Genomic DNA, 17,190 nt, shown 5'->3' on the forward strand with positions numbered 1-17,190 from the left:
TTAGGGTAGTCTGTTATTGCATCTGAGGACCTTTCTTTTGTAAAATTTTCAAATGCACCTAATAGGATTTAGGCTCCTAAGTCACTCTGCTACTTTTGAAAATATTATCCCTTGCCTGAGACAAGTTAGATGAGTCTTGGCAATCCATCAACCTCTGTCATCTGTTGTTGTGCGTTCTTTAAGTCTAACCAAGATTTGGAGATGCATGGGAATGAATTGGCTGGGAATGAATCTGGCCATGATGGAAGTGTTGCTGCTAGTTTTGGGAATTCACATAGAGAGAAGAAAGACTGTGCCTGCACCTTTATCAACATAGTGCTGAGCCTGGAGGTTTTGTTAAATTCTTCGTGGCTTCTTGGTATGTAGATAATGATGGTCCTGTGTAGTGTCTTCTTCTATTAGCAGTCAGCCAGTCATCTTTCCTCTCAGATGAAGACTTTGCCACAGTGACCCATGTCTTTGCCATCTCCAGGCTGGATTACAATAATGCACTCTCTTTTATGTGGCCCTTCGTGAACCCTTAGGTGCTTCATCTTGTTCAGAACACAATGGCCTGTCTTCCAATTGAGGAAAGTCAATATACTTAGCTACATCATCTGCACTGTCTACCTGTTCATTTCAGGGTACGGTTTTAGGCCTTAATGACCATACTGTAAGTCTTACAAGGGCTAGAACCCTGTTGTTTAAGTGGCTATGTTCCTTCATGACAATTGGAGTCTGTTGGGTTGTCTTGTCTCTCAGTGCCTGGAAATCAGTGGCAGAGGTCTCACGGTTAATGCTCCTTTTTCAAACTTACTTTTCATCAGAACCCAAATTTACCAAGTTTCATATCATACACCAAAGCTGCTTTGGTCAGTCATAGAATCATAGAATATCAGGGTTGGAAGGGACCTCAGGAGGTCATCTAGTCCAACCCCCTGCTCAAAGCAGGACCAATCCCCAAGTAAATCATTCCAGCCACGGCTTTGTCAAGCCTGACCTTAAAAACCTCTAAGGAAGGAATTTTTTCATGATTTTGACAGTATTTTGTTTTTGATATCTACCTTTTTTGTTGTTCTTCTCTTGGATTGGTTGTCTTTAACTAGGGTGGTTTTATGAACGGTAGGACTGTTATATTTAGTTTTGAGCTCAGTATTTTTCTATTAATTTTGCTGCCCTTGCTAACCTTTGTCATGAGCACTTTATCAGATCATAACTAAATCTAGAATAATATCAGGGTCCATCTTCCTCCAATTACCTTGCCAAAGACTATAAGTTTCAAATTGATACATGTTATTGTCATTGTTTAGATGGTCTACCCTAGCCAGGAATGTGGTTTACACTCAGTAACTATCAGTTATAAGTGATTTTCATGTATGGTGGGTGAAGCACTGGTTGACCCAAATCCTGTTAATACAGAAAAATCTTTTTTTAACATACACTAAAAAAAAATGGCCTTGGGCATCACATGTTTGTATCCTCTAGCTGCCTGACAGGTTCACAAACAGTGTTAGCTAGCCCTGGAGCTGCATCCTCTTTGTGTAGACTTTACTGAAGAAGTGTCTTAAGGAGGGAGTTTAGTAAGAAGAGGGTGGGGGCTTGGCACACTGAGATTGAGAGGAAATAGTATAGGAAAAGATACAAAGCCAGGACTGGAAGAATGAACAAAATGAATGGTAAAGCTGATTGTTTGGTGGAGTGAAAGGGAGGGTGAGTGGGTACTAAGTTTGGAACTCTACCTTGGCCCTAAAGCAGGCTTTTCTTGCTGGCTTCTGTGGCATTGCTGATAGCCTCCATCCAAACTTTGGCCAGAAGGAAGCTTTTTCCGTTTGTGTGTGAAGGCAAAGGCAGGGTAAAAGAAAAAGGGAGAATCCTAAAGTGCAGATGAATTCTAATGGGAGGGGAGAAAGGGAATTCTTCTAGCTTGTTCCCTATGCTAGTCTGATCAGAGAAGTCATATAAGAAGTGTTCTTCCATTTTTTTTTTTTTTAATTTAAGATTATCCATGATATGGAGGCCCAAATCCACAAGCTGAGAGAAGAGCTTATTCAGGTAAATGCTCAGCGGAAGCAGCAGTTGGTAGAGCTTAGCCTTCTGCGGGAAGAAGAAAAGCAGAGGGCTGCTCGGGATCACGAGACTGCAGTGAATAAGCTTAAAGCAGAGTCGGAAAAGATGGCCTTAGACCTGAAAAGGACACATGCTGCAGAGACAGAGATGACATTGGAAAAGGTAAGAGATTCACATGATACTGCACAAACCTGGTTAGGTCATAGCAAGTGAGGGACAATGTATCCGAAGTGACACACTCTATAACAAATTATACAAATCAATAACAGTAGTGAGATCACTTAAATAAAGGAAACTGCTACAGATCAGAGTTTGTCAAATCCTATGGCATTCAGGCCGGAGGGGCTCAGAGTTTTGAGGTTCTTGAATGAAAGGTTTCTATGATAACAAAATGCAGATTTCATGGGGATAATTAATATTGTTTTGACTAGCCTTCTTCCCCAGCAGAGTGCCACACTCTAGCAGAAGTAGCAGTAGAATCAGAACACCAATCTAGTATACAGTAGTTTAAGTAGGGGGAAATGGTAGACCAGAATAACAGCATGATTTGAAATGCAGCTTCAATCCAGGATGGGGTTTATCACTTTTTCTTGATTAGGACGGGGTTGACAAGGGAGATCCTACTTTATTAATCCATGTATTTTGCTCTGTCAAAAAACAGTTTAAGGGGGAAAGTTCAGGATACAAGTATCTGGATATAAATTGCCTTCAATATAAAAGGGGGAAAGTTTTTGTGTGCTTGTCTTTATTTTAGTAAGTAAGGACTTAGAGATCAATTTTGTGGGATGGGGAGGAGGGAAAGTTGGGAAGAGGGGTGTGAATGTTTAAGTTTGGGGATTCATGTTTTAAAACACACTGGTGTTTTCTCCCACCTTATGCTCAACCAGTTCATTCATAGTATGACTCAGTGTATGGCTGTTTTTGGCTGAATGTTGACTCCTTTTTATGGGCTTCACTTTCATTCAGCACTGAGCAGGTGTTTTTGATACAAATCAGCAAGATTTGAAATACTTAAGGACAGGAACACAAAGAAATGGACTCTGATAGAAGTGTGAAAACCTCACTGCTCTGTGATATAGAAATAAAAATGGTTAGTTATATGTTATGATACTAATATTTTAGAAAACTGTGTATTCAACAATCTCTGTACATTTTAAATAATGTCATGCTTATAAAAGATGGTATTTTGAATTTCCTCAATAACATTTTACAATTTTTTTTTAATTGCTATGTACATTTCTCCATTTCCTGTCCTTCAGATGTATTTATGTGATCATTTACCAGTGTTGTCAGCTAATATCATTACCATTTCCCTTAGGATGTTGGCTCATTGGCACTAAGGAACTTGCATATACATATTTTAGCTTTTCTTGGATCCATTTACTCATCTGAGATTGGATCCAACCTCTCTGTCCTGGGTGAAATCTAGACTGTTAATGGGAGTGGTTCAGTTTGTTTGGTGCTGCAGAGACTTAGGCTAGGTCTACACTACGGGGGGCGGGGGGTCGACCTAAGATACGCCACTTCAGCCACGTGAATAGCGTAGCTGAAGTTGCGTATTTTAGGTCGACTTACCTGGCTGTAAGGACGGCGGCGAGTCGACCGCTGCCGCGCTGCCGTCGACTCCGCTTCCACCTCTTGCCGCGGTTCAGTTCTGGAGTCGACGGCAGAGCCATTGGGGATCGATTTTGTCGCGTCTTCACTAGATGCGATAAGTCGATCCCCAATAGATCGATTGCTGCCCGCCGATTCGGTGGGTAGTGAAGACGTGCCCTAAATCACAAGTCTTGTAGGTATTCAATTCACAGTACTGGTGACTGCACTGCCAAATTAAAGCAAATATCTTTTGCCAGTATGTAGTCATAAGAACCAAGTCAGAAAATAGATATTGCTAGATATTTAAGTATAGATAGCAGTAACATTGAAGGTTGAGATTTTCAAAAGAGAGTAGCTAGGTGACCAAGTTTCAATGGGATCTGAGTGACTAGCTTCCTTAAGTTTCTTTGCACATCCCAGCCTAAATATAGAGCCTGATCCTGCAAACAGTTATGCATGTGAGTAACTTCATTCAGGTCCATTGCAGTCAATCTGACTATTCATATGATTGAAGTTATTCATGTGCATGTTTGTAGGATTAAGTGTTTAATGCAGATGGAGTAGTAACTAATGAGCCTGGCCTTTTAAATAACTATGGCTCTGTTCCTTCAAACACTTATGTACATGCTTAACTTTTCTACTGTGAGTAATCTCACTAAAATGTCACTTATCTGTGGTAATATCGTTAAGCTTGTTGGTAAAGGTTTTCAAGATCAGAGTCTTATTCTGTATTGAGGGTTTTTTTTTTTCTTGTTTTAAAAATATCACCATTATTGGATTCTTATTTAGTAGGAATAAATTTTTATTTAGGCTGCTGCAGCTTTTAATGGCGTAATCAGCATATAGTTATCTAGAAAAGATCACCAAGACTTTAAAATCTATTTTATGATATTTTCAGTTCCTTAGAAAAGAAAATAATTGTCATCAAAGGACATATTTAAACATTGTGCTAAACTAAAATGAAAACTACTTGATGTTTAAAATAGGCCATGTGTGTATGTAAGCATACAGTTGTTTTAAATATTTGAACATGTATTAGTGTGGTAAATTCCACATTTGATTACAAAATGATACGGCGCAACAAAAAATAAGACTATGCATATACGGTTCAAACGGTCTTTGTGAAATTGACATTTCATTTACCTGCATCAGGTTCTTGGTCCGTAATTTTAAACAGCATTCTGAGGATTATGTTGGAAATCTGCCAGCCTGAAGCCATTAAATGGCTATGATCAACAATTCAGAATCTTTTTTGAATTTAAGGAAAGCTCCACTTGGCATAATTATTTAAAGCCAAGGTCACAGAAAGTATTTAAACCTTTGAAATTCATAATTAAAGGATTAATATTAACTCATGAAGACATTGTCATTTTTGCTTAAAAATGGAATTTGAATCTCAATTATTTTCTTTCTTTGATCTTTTTTTTTACATTAATAGTACAGCAAAAGAAAATAAGTTAACTTCTTTACATCCCCAAATTAAAGTTACAAATAATCCTTAAACACTTCAGAGGAAAATATTCTTAATAGTCTTGAATCACCATTACTGTCAAAAATATTCTTTTTAAACTTTCAGTTGAATTTTTTTCATTTTCCAAATAAAATTACATGAAGACATTTCTAATTTTAATTTACATTAGATGGCATTAAATTTCAAGGGAATATGTTTATCATTTAGCCTATTTCTTCTTTTCTAATTTATGATCAGGAGATAATGTGCTGGGGGGAAAAAAATTATTTTGTTGGCAAAAGGAGTTTTACATATTCCTGTGCAAGCAACCATGAACTACCTCTACTCATTCCTACCCCATTTCACCTCTTTGTAAAGCCCAATCTCAGGGCTCTGCAAAGAGGCCACCAGGTCCCAAAGGAGTTTGGAGGAGACCTCCATTTTCAGCTGAGAAGTGAAAATGATAGTGTTTACCAAACTGAAATGAAATTCTGACACAATTGAAGTCAAGTGAGGATTTGGGATTGGAGATTTTTTTTTTTTATAAAAGAAAAGAAAAACAACTTTAATAATAGCCCACATGCTGCTTCTTTTAAAAAGTAACTTTCCTTCTGAGGTTTTGAATTTTTTAGCAAATCTTGTTACCTTTAAGTTGTTATGGAAGAAAATGAAAGGAAAGTTTTGTTTGTTTTTGTTCATGTTTTGTCTTCTAAGGTTTATGTTCTTCTATTTACTTGATTATATATGGTGCCAGGAACTGCAAGGTGAACCTCAGAAGGTTTCGTGGGTCTGGTTTTGGCTTGGAAAAGATCATATGAACGTCCAAACTTTCAGAGGCTCATTCCTTTCCCAGGTGAAAGGATTCATTCCCGTGTGGTCTTATATTCTGTGCAATATTGATTTCTCTGTGTGTTGGTTTCAGGGGTTTATGGATTGGCACTCACCTGATCAGGATCACAATAGGAAAAGTTTTCTAAAATTTCAGTGAAAACCTTAAAGAAGAAAGAGAATGTATAGAGGCATGTCATTCGCATACTTTTGCTTTCTCAATAACCCTGATGCAGAATGGGGAAAAAAGTCTAAGAGAATAAGCTTTATTGATAGCACCCTGCTCATGAGTATGAACAGATGTGATCCCTTGTAATGAAACATGTGGGATTAATTTGATGTTGCTTGCTACCAGGAAGATTTTCATGTAGAAGAGATGTTACTTTCTTTATTCTTCAGGCTCCTCTTGCGGATGGATGATTAATTGATACTTAAGGTCCATTGAACTTTGTATTGCAAATTGCCAGGCTGGGAATTAATGAGATGTTACTGTTCAAACCAGACATGGCTGGTAAATTTAAACAAGCAGGGGATTTTGCCAGTTTCCAATTTTGCCAGTTTCTCTGTATTGATTAAATGGGGGTGATGATGGCACTTTATTAGCATAGAGCAGGGCTAAATACGGATTATATTAGTTTGTAAATGGCAGGCCCTTATATGTAATTCTGATTTTGTGTTTTTTAATGATGCCCTCTATAATGAGGTAAACATGTTTTCGTTTGTTCGGGCTGTATATATTTTGGTATTTCTATTATTTAGAGTCACATACTGTCTCATCTTACCTTCTGAGATAAAGAAAATTAATATTTTAATTTCATTGTATTTTGGTAGTATTTAATGCATGATTAGAGTATTTTAACCACTATAAGGCTGCTCCGGAATAGTATTTAAGTGAAATTTTAAAAGTGTGAAGCTGACAGTAACGATCTGTTTATAATTATTTCATTTTAAAATTAGATTAATCAATAGGAAGGATAAAATATTGTGCTTCCTGGAAAAAGTCCTTATCGGGCAGCCAGATGAAACTGTGTAATCCACATTGTAAAGAAAAGAAACATGTCACCTGTTATGGAACAAAAAGGGAAAAAAAGTCCATAATTTTCCACTGACCTTACTCTGTAGCTGGCATTATTTTCATGTAACCCCGCTGTGAGGTGTTTTTCTGAAATGTGAGCTGTTAGAGATGTAAATGTTTTGGAACTGGCTTACCATCTCTGTCCCAGACAAATCACAGCTCTGTTTGACATCTCCATGCCTGTTCTCTTTGGGGGAAATTCTGCTCTATGCATTATTAAAAGCACTGAATAGGGTGCTTTCCATCGCCTGGGATTTCCAGAAGGAATTCTGTCTGAACCAGTCAGAATTCCTGTCAATGTATCTGCTGCAGCAATCCTGATAAAGGTACAGCATCCTCCATCTCCGCTCCTGCCTCTGTACCTGGGTAGTTCTATTGATCATTGTGAAGGAGTGGGGGTGATGGCCCGGCTTTCAGTTTGCCCTGCCTTCCCCCTTTTGGGCAAGTGACCACCGTGTGCGAGGCGGGAGCAAGGTGCTCTCTGAGTCTGTAAAACCCCACCACAGTAAGAGGAGGAGGAGTAGCAACTTGTATCCCCTCTGCTTGCGCACACCTGTGGAGTAGCTGGTCAGAATCAGGCTCTTTTGTTATATTTATTCTTGCCTGAAGATGCTCTAAAATATTTTGATTATGTAATTTACTTTTATTCTGTTAAATTGGAAAGAGATTTTTAGTACCTTTTTATGCTCTTGCTAATTTGGGATTTGATCCTGTGAACCCTTACTCATGCAAGTAGTAATATTGAAGACAATGGTGTAAAAATAGATTTACATGAGAACATAAGAATGGCCACAGTGGGACAGACCAAAGGTCCATCGAGCCCAGTATCCTGTCCTCTGACAGTGGCCAATGGCAGGTACCCCAAAGGGAATGAACAGACAGGTTATCAAGTGATCCATGCCCTGTCACCCAATCCCAGCTTCTGGCAAACAGAGGCTAGGGACACCATTCCTGCCCATCCTGGCTAATAGCCATTGATGGACCTATCCTCCATGAATCTATCTAGCTCCCTTTTGAACCCTATTATAATATTGGCCTTCACAACACCCTCTGGCAAGGAGTTCCAGAGGTTGACAGTGGGTTGCGTGAAAACGCAGGCTTGAGCACTTAGTTATACGGGCCTTTTCCCCACGAGATTCTAAAAGCCCTGTTCACTGCAGGGGTTAAACTGCAGTTGATCATTGCAGAGGTGCACAAGTTAAGGGGAGGACACATGAGCTTCTGCTCTGCTAGTCTTGTCCCCTCCCTGCTGTGTGAGTAGGAGCAGTCATGAGTTCAGTCCCTTACTATCCTGAGAGCATGAGTGTAGCCATGCAAAAAGGACTAGGAGGAGGCTCACACTGTTCCTTCCTAAAGGGGGACTGAAGCAGGTGAGCTTCCCAGTAGCTTCTGTTGGGGCAGCTCTAACACAGGCCTTTGCATAATAGGCACAATCTTTAGCCATATACATAATGGATTACTGAAATGCAGCCACCTCTGGGGTGAAAGGTGGCAGCCATTTATCAGTGCACAACACCACCATAATAGTTCAGGACAGAAAGTGTTACTGCAGTTAGACTCTGAATAGCCATGTTACACATAAATCAGGCAAGGAGTCCAAGACATTAGCAGGGAGCGTTGAAATTGTTTGTCATGTCCTTGTGTCTTCCTTTATTTTCATGACATCCATTGTTACACTCAAACATAACACACCCTGAAAGATTACCAACATTTCTGTAAACAAAAGTAATAAAAGATTATTTCTGGGAAAGTGGACCATTTTAATTGTACTGATTTGATTAAAAAATGAAACAACCCCTCCGCCCAGCAGATTTTATTTGCTTCCTCTTTAACATATTTTATGTGTCAGTTGATTATATTATTCTAGTATATGATGACTGTTTTGCGTTGTAAGTTACACCCACGTATGAAAAATATTACACATCGGGTGTTTAAAAAATAAATACATTAGAGATGCTTACTACCGTTGTGTGGGCTGCACTAATGACTAATTTCAACAATAGGGTGACAGATGTTATAGGTTGTATCAACAACACTTATGGCATAAACACTAGTCAGCCAGGTGTAACATACTATACAAAGCTTGTGTATATTTTCAAGTTTGCCAGAAATTATTAAAAGAAAGAGGAGAGCTGCATTTCTAAGTGCGTGCAGATGTGAATTTTGGCTAACGTAGCTGTTTGTAACATTCATCTGTGGTATTTTCTTGGCAAAGAAAATGAGTATTCAGAAAGCATGACCCTAACAGACCAGTAGACATGCTAACAATACTCTAAGGAAGCATCCTTGGAATACTAAACCTAACTCATAAAACAGTTATATCTTTGATACATATAAAAATACATATAGTGTGGAGTTGAAGTGGGTTTTTTCCCTGCATTTGAATAATTTCCATCTTAAGCTTTTTGTTGACTGTGTTCCTGGAGTCTAATAGACATTTTGGTTCCTTTTATCAAGTATTTATTCAGGTTTAAAGACTGTCTGTCTATTTCTTTCTCATTGCTACTTTCATTCCAGAGAGGAAGTATGTTTCTGTATGTACACATCCTGTTTAACACATCTGAAAATTAAAATTATAAGATAAAGTTAGAGCCACAAAGAGAAAGAATAGTTCAGTAGTTAAGGTGCTAGCCTTGGACTCTGGAGAAAGTGAAAATCAATGCAACTTAGGCACCTAAGAGCCTAATTCACTTTTGAAAATGGGGGATAAGTGTCTAAGTCACTTAGACCTGGCAATGCTGAGCAGAGCAATGCTTAAATACCTTCTAAAATGTGGGCTTCTGTGTCTCAGTTCTTCATCTGTAAAAAGGGATAAGAGCACATCCCTACCTTGCAGTGTAAATAAATTAAAGATAGGCATTCAGATACTACACTGCTGGGGGCAATTGTGAGTACTTAAGTAAACAGATTTCACTGATGACAGATGGTTTGTTATATGTATCTTGAGGATCTGGTGAAATATGTATCCTTATTCACAGTTATTTTTTGTTTACTTGATGGATAGCATGAGGTTTAGTCAGGAACATGTATCTTCATTAAAAACAGACATAAATTATCACTGTTCCCTCACGGATGCTTGCTTTACAGTAGTCTGTTAGAAAAGCACAGGAAAAACAGAGACATGTTTTGGTTGGTTCTTGCACATAAGCTATAATTTCAATACAATTATGAAACAGTTCAGTTTGTGGAGCTGGGCATGTGAGCTGGCAGGTAACTCAGCCAAAGCTGCACAATTCAGTTTTATTGATTTAAATGATGTAACAGTTGTTTGGAATTTTTTTTTCTTTTTTACGCTTATAAAGTCCTGTATTTTATAGCTATTACAATCATGAAATATACCTCCAACAGGATTCATCTCTAAACTGTGTTAAGGTAAAGTTCAGGATGTAGGCACATAAGTGTTCTGAGTTCATATTATCTTTCAAGAATGGGAGCGTTTAAATACAAGTTAGATAAATTCAGAGGTAAGGTTAAGCTTACGAGAAACACAAACATTTGAACATATGTAAATTCATCTAAGATGCCAAACTTACTTAACTCTGTCCCTAGAGATGGCCATTTCCTAACTTCTCTTTTTGTGTTTTTATAATTATTTTGTAACATGCTGTTTTTGTAAAAAGGACTTTTTCTAAGAACTTTGAGGTGTACAGCGTGCTGCTTACGTTTTGAACAGCTTCTGTTCCTGTGCAGTTGAATTTGCAGGTGGAGTTTTAGAAATGTGCACCACAGATAAATGGTTTCATCTCTCTATTTGTTAACTTGTTAGCTCTGTATTTAATAACATTTAATCATCATTGAGTTCGCAGGTTCAGTTGTAAAGCCCAATCCAGTTGGGTACTGAACACTTTCATCACCTTACAAGATTGTCCCCTTTATATGGAAAGAGAAATCATTGCAATGGAATATGCATTTGTCTAATACAGAATTTGTACATCACTGTTTTCCTGTGGAGCATATCTGACCATAAAAAAGGCCATAGTTGGTATAAACATTATGATTAAAGTATGCCTTTGTGGTCAATGATCAAATGAAACTGTATACGGTGGATAGTGTACACTGCCTTTCTGATTTCTTCAGGGTATTGCTAATGGGATGGATTTAAGATAGTTTTGGAAATTTAATTGAATTTCCATACTTTCAAATGTTTGGGATTTATGTACATTTAAACTTAGATACTCAGGAAATTTAAAATATTTTTAAGCACTAATCTTTTAAGGTAATATGTATTCAAATCAGATATGTAATTTCAACCTTAACAAAACTTTTTGCTTTGGAATTTCCTTTCCTTTTAGTTGCCTTAAGGTCTAATGAAGACAAATTCTGCTCTTGCAGACCCTAGGAGTTCCACAAGAGGGAACCCTGGTCCAGCAGACCTTAAATGGTTCACTGAAGAGGGAATGCCACCTTGGTTTGCTGGCCATGAAATCTTCTAATGGCCACTAGACTGGTCTCTCCTAAAATCTGCAGGATGGTGAAAAAAATGTATCAGCACAGTAGTTTGCGGAACCAGATGGAAAAACCCTTCCTACACCCTTGGGCCTCTTGCTGCTAACCCCTAGCCCCAATTGAGCAAGTCCTGGGCAGTGAAAATCCCCATCCCTGCCCCTTCTACTGCCTCCTGCTTCCTCCTCTGCTTCTCAGTTGACCTCCTGCTGCTCCTGCAAGGTATCACAGGAAATGAATGATCCGCTGCCCTACTCCTGCTGCTGTTCCCTAACTTGGGGATTAGAGAGAGCAAACAACTCTTCCCTTGTTGCTCCTCCAGCTCTCTGATACTTGAAAAGGGGATTCTGGGCAGAGAGAAGATCCCTCCACTGGTCCCCCCTCACCCATTCTCTTTTTGAAGTTCAAACAAAAACGATATTTGTATTTTAAGGTCCTTTTCTAAGAACTTGGTGTCATTGATGAAAAAAACTTTCATGGAACGGCAGCTCCTATTTCTTCTTTAAGTATATATATGTCCCTGTGGGTGCTCCACCATGGGGCCCGCATGCACCCATACGTTCTTGACTGGGGAATGCAAAGCAGTGTCCATGGGCCTGGGCCTGCGGAGATCAGAACCTTGTGCCCCAAACAACAGCATATAAGGAGAGGTGGACCTGCCACCATTCATTTTTTTCTCAACTGTCTGTGGTTCGAGACAGAGCAATTGCATGTCCACTGAGTCTCACTTTACACCTTCCTTAATATAATGATTTATTCTTAGTTTTTCCTGCATTTTGCTTAGTTATTTTATTTCTCTTTTAGTTTTAACACAGTTGTGTTTAGAAGGGGTGCTACCCTCTCCCTTTTTTTTCCGGTCCTGTTATTGGTGTATTAACACTCCAGGTTATGCCAAAAACCCCAGTTTAAGACCTGCCAGACCTGCCACAGGTCTTTTCCCTGCAGTGACAGGCATTTGAGTTTCCTCCACTGCCTTGGAGACACCCACTAGTGTCAAAACGTAAGGTCTATAACGGATTTAAAGGCAGGTCTCAGAAAGACAGAGAGGCTAGACTGAAACTCCTTCTAATGGAATGCTCACGAGTTCTAGCGAGGTCCACTTCCTCTCTTCCTCCCAATATGTTGGCCTCAACATCCCAGGTCACTCTGATGGCTATTGCAGCTCCAGCAGTACCTTCAGAGGCTAGGACAGCTTTAAAAAAAAAAAAAAAAAGCAGTCTCTTTCCCCTACTAGGGAAGCAAGGAAGAAGGGTAAGTCATCACATAAATCCCACTCTAGGGAGACCTCACATCCTTTAAGGGGTACAGCTGAGGCACCACTCAATTCTGGTATGGAGCCACCAGTACTGCACAAGAAGTAGCAAGAAGTAGCATGCAGAGAAGTATTTTAATACACTGCACAGGGAGCTGTCTAACTCAGTACCAACTGACACCTTTTGGCACCGAGATGCACACATGCTCTGAGGTCAGAGAAGTTCCTCTATACTCCTCTCCCGTTCAGCGCTCGACATCTCAGCACCGACCCTTTCTCCAGACTCCAGTCCTGAGACTCAGGCTTCTGGATACCACAGCTCTCCAGCTCCATCCAGGTTTCTTTCCCCAGCGGACCTTTTCATCCCAGAGGAACTGGTGTTTCCCCTGTGACAGACCTCTGTGAAAGCCTCTTCCTTGGTACAGCTCAGACACTTTGCGACCAGAGTCCTCCAGAACTGAACCCTGACTGGATCTCTGGCATCTATCCTATAGCTGATGTTCCCCCTTTCAGCCCAGGAGATAGTACTTCTTTGGACTCTGAGGTTTTGGGCAGGGCTCTTTTTTGGCACCATACTATCACACCCCACTGAGCCAGTAGGATCTTCCAGACCCCACCAGATGCCCTGTATCCAGGAGTTATGCATATCTGTGGGAACCCCCTCCATCCGCCCCCTCAGTGGGCTTACTTGAATCCCTGGGGTCACCTTGGTGAACAATTTTGTAGTATACCAGCCAGAAAGAGACCACAATACCTACCAGTACTGTATCTCTCATAGACATCTCCTGGCCAACCTGATGATGGCCCTCCAGTACCTTATGCCCCTTTGGCACTGGGAGGCACTGGAGAACAGCAGTATTGCTGTCATTGGTTGCTTTAGCATTAACTTCTTGAATTCCTGCTATAGATTTTTTTTCTCTCTGGTGTTTACTCCTCCCTGTCAAATATTCATGTCATTGGCATCTCTTCCATAACTTCTTAATGAATCACAATACCTCTCTGTTTTGGTGTGATTCGTAATTGTTAGGCAAAAATAAGGATGAGATTTTACTCTGGGCAAACTTCAAAGCATCCGTAAGCCACCAAAATATTCCCTAACTTCCTCTCTGAGCCATATTATTATCTGGACACCTCTAAACTCTGCAGTGACTGTGTAAGTCCCACCATGGGCGTTTCCTTTTTAGCCTAGTGAGACTATGGTCCTGCAGCCATTAACCTCTGCCAGGCTTGTCCTTGGTTGCCTCTTTCATCTCCTTTGGTAGACATTGTCTGATATTTTCCAGCAGTCCCTCATCTAGGAATGAGCAACCTAACATGGATTTTTCATCTTCTCCAGCACTCTAGCACAACTTTGAGTCTTTTAAGGAGGAATGGTTGGAGCTACCTAAGAGCCAGTTCATTGCCACAATTATGTCTGAGTTAGAGAATGAACAGGTACATCTCCAGATAATCCCTACATGTCCAGCATTCCTTCTCCCTAGATGAATTTAGCCTCCAAGAATAAAGATACTTAGATGCAATTTCTTGGAGGAGAAAAATAGGTGTGCTTTCTAATGAGTGGAGCTCCCCAAATATATTGCCTGCACACCGCCACCCTACCAGTCCCTGTTCTTCAGAGACTGCATGCTGGACAGGAACTGATTGAGGATGGGGCATTGTACCTCCACTAGGTGGTGCTAGCATTGGTGCATATGCTGATTTATCTTGGGGTAACTGCTTTTAACAGCTCTTATTTAGCATAGATCTGCATCGGCAATATAGTCATAGACTGCTACTGTTAAGTAAGCTAGGTATTTTTCTGCTGCAGTTTATCTATCATTAGCATAATTTATGTTTACGCAGCTCCTTTAAAACCTTTTAGCAAAAAGATTTTTAGAAATGGATATATGTCGCTTGATATTATGTGATAGAACATGTTAGAGTATTAGTGAAAATAGGGTTTATACCCCTCCTACCTTCCCATTTCTTTTACCATTTACTCTCAGGGAGGGGCATCTCCAAGCAACCAAATCAGAGCAGTGTGGCTTCGGCAGAGACTAGAGATGGCATCATCTACAGTGAGTGGCCTTAAGATCAGTAGACTGTTATATAATGAATTTTATAAATGAAACACTGGTGACCATAATGAAGATGTAGTGTGAATCTTCCGTGATATGAGTAACCAAATTAACCCCTCATTGCACTGATATCCTGATTTTCCTCTTGGGCGGCAATGACATCAGTCATATAACATGTGGATATATATTCCCTCTCTATATAGTGAAGTATTGAAGTGGTTCTGCATTGTATAGATGCTGTTGCCTGCGTCTGCCCATATGGAATTTAAAGATTCTAGAACTCTTACCAAAAGAATAACCCTATTGTTTTGTTGTTCTGTACCATGTAATATCTCTTGTGTACATCACTTTTTTGTCTGCCTTACTGTTCCTGAGCAATAACTTCCTTGTTTTAGTTGTGTTGCACAATCCATGTATGTTTACTTATATATGGCCGTGGAGCGATTCCAACATACTAGCGTAGTGGTTCATGAATTAACACATTTATACTACCAAAAGTGAGCATGAAGCTTTGACTTTGATGGGAAAGTGTTTTTCCAAAGCTTAAAAGACCTAAGGAAAAAAAGTTTAATTTAAAAATGAAATTACATCATCCCATAGGGAAGCTATTTGGAAAAGTCTTCAATCTGTACCAAACTTCAAAAATAATATTAGAGAATAATCTCTCAGTGGTACTTTACTCAAGTGAGACTAAACAACATTTATGGCGCTATCCCAAGGACTTACTGGAGATATTTCAGAGCAGTAGTCTCGTTTGTTCATACATAGTGGGATTGTGCTTTCAATACCTTCTCTTTTTTTAAAAAAAATCCTTTTTTGCCCGTACTTCATGCTGCCACATGGATTTAAAACTGGCTGGAGAGCTACTAACAAAGAGTAATGATATAAATGTCATTGTAATAATTTATATGGAGTTGTCTGCTGGGGTACTGTGCTGATCAGTGTTAGGGCTAGTTTTATTTAACATCGTCATTACTGATCTAGGTAGGAGGACAAACAGTACTTTAATTAAGTTCAAAAATGATACCATAGCACTGAAAATTACATTGACTGATGTTCTGGGACTTCGTTATATCTGTCTGGACAATTGTCAAAAAAGTGCTACTAGATGGAGGAACCATTGACCGTTATAAGATTTCATTTCCGTCGATGTAAAGCATTCAGTTGTTTAGGGTAATACAAGGAGATGTAATTAACAATAATGGGAATAAGCAAATAACATTCTAATTAATTTCAGTGGATGTTTCCTGTGTGTGGCGCACACAAGGAGAGGCTCTCTTTACTTATTTCTAAAATGCACACTCAAGAATTTGTTCAAGAAGTTGAGCCCTTAGATCACCCCACAGTTATGATATCCATGTGAGAAGAGTTGTGCCAAAAGCTAGCACTATGGTGCTAAATTTTCGGAAGGGTGATTTAAAAAAACTAAAAGGAAGCCAAATAGTACCTAAAAGAAATGAAATAATTAGAACAAGAATGGAACTACTTACGCTACCATACCGGCATCTCAAGAGACATATCTACCCCTATAGAAAAAAGGAAGAAGCAAGAAAAAGAACAGTAAGACTAAATGACGAAGTATGAGAGAATATTTAAGCCAAAAAGATACACTTCAAGAAGTCCTGTGCCGGTAAGTCTACATTATGGACCTTACAGTGGCACAGGTGTGCCACTACAACTGTGCTCCTGTAAGGTCTCCCGTGTAGCCATTTTTGTAGGCAGGAAAGGCTCTCCTGCCGACATAGCGCTGTCTGCACCAGCAGTTTTGCCAGTGAAACTAATGTCAGTCGGGGCGTGTTTTTTCACACACCTGACCAACAAAATTGTACTGACAAAAGTGTTAGTGTAGACAAAACCTAAAACTCACTTGCAGAGCAACAGATTATAATTAAGTCTAAGCAAGTGTTAGGGGAATTTAACTTGCACTACCTTATGCCTCACTTCTGAACATAGCCTGATGACTTTATCATAGGACCTTTCTCTGAACATGCTTAAATATACTCCATCTCATATTACTCAGCTTGTTTGGTTTGTGGGGGTGCAGTTTTCATGTACAGAAGCTGTGGTGATTTGACCCTGTCTTACCATTCTTCTCTATTTATAATTCATTATTTCAGGTAATTTGCCTGGTTTACTGGTTTGTAATTCCCAGGATCACCCTAGTTCTTTTTATAAAGATAAGGACAACATTGGCTACTCTCCAGTGTAGTAGCTGATTGTGATGCAAGATTACTTTTTTTTTTTTTTTTAGCAGCTCAGCCAGTTCATTCTTAAATTCCTTTGAAATTGTTGAATGACTACCAACTGGTGGTAGTGTAATTTAGAGGACAGGTCCTGTAACTGGTTCCTTGTGAGTGTACCCCATGCTTGTATGGAGCCACATAGATTTCAGTATATTCATTTGCATGATCTGATCTGATGATAAATTATCATTTAGCTTAAA

At 39.4% G+C, this 17,190-nt stretch overlaps 1 protein-coding gene across 5 annotated transcripts in view; it reads left to right on the forward strand.

The window, feature by feature from the left end:
• The window catches only part of CEP112 (centrosomal protein 112), a 288,186-nt gene that overhangs the window by 198,118 nt on the left and 72,878 nt on the right, over window positions 1–17,190 (forward strand). For 4 of the 5 annotated variants that reach the window (XM_065563656.1, XM_065563660.1, XM_065563659.1 and 1 more), the window contains 2 exons: window positions 1,978–2,208; window positions 14,676–14,747. In XM_065563656.1, coding sequence (XP_065419728.1) covers window positions 1,978–2,208; window positions 14,676–14,747 — 303 coding nt within the window. The remainder of the gene's footprint in view (window positions 1–1,977; window positions 2,209–14,675; window positions 14,748–17,190) is intronic. The other variant, XM_065563658.1, reaches the window with a different exon arrangement.

The sequence above is a fragment of the Chrysemys picta genome, chromosome 12 (assembly GCF_011386835.1).
Source record: "Chrysemys picta bellii isolate R12L10 chromosome 12, ASM1138683v2, whole genome shotgun sequence".
NCBI classification, from domain to species: Eukaryota; Metazoa; Chordata; order Testudines; family Emydidae; genus Chrysemys; species Chrysemys picta.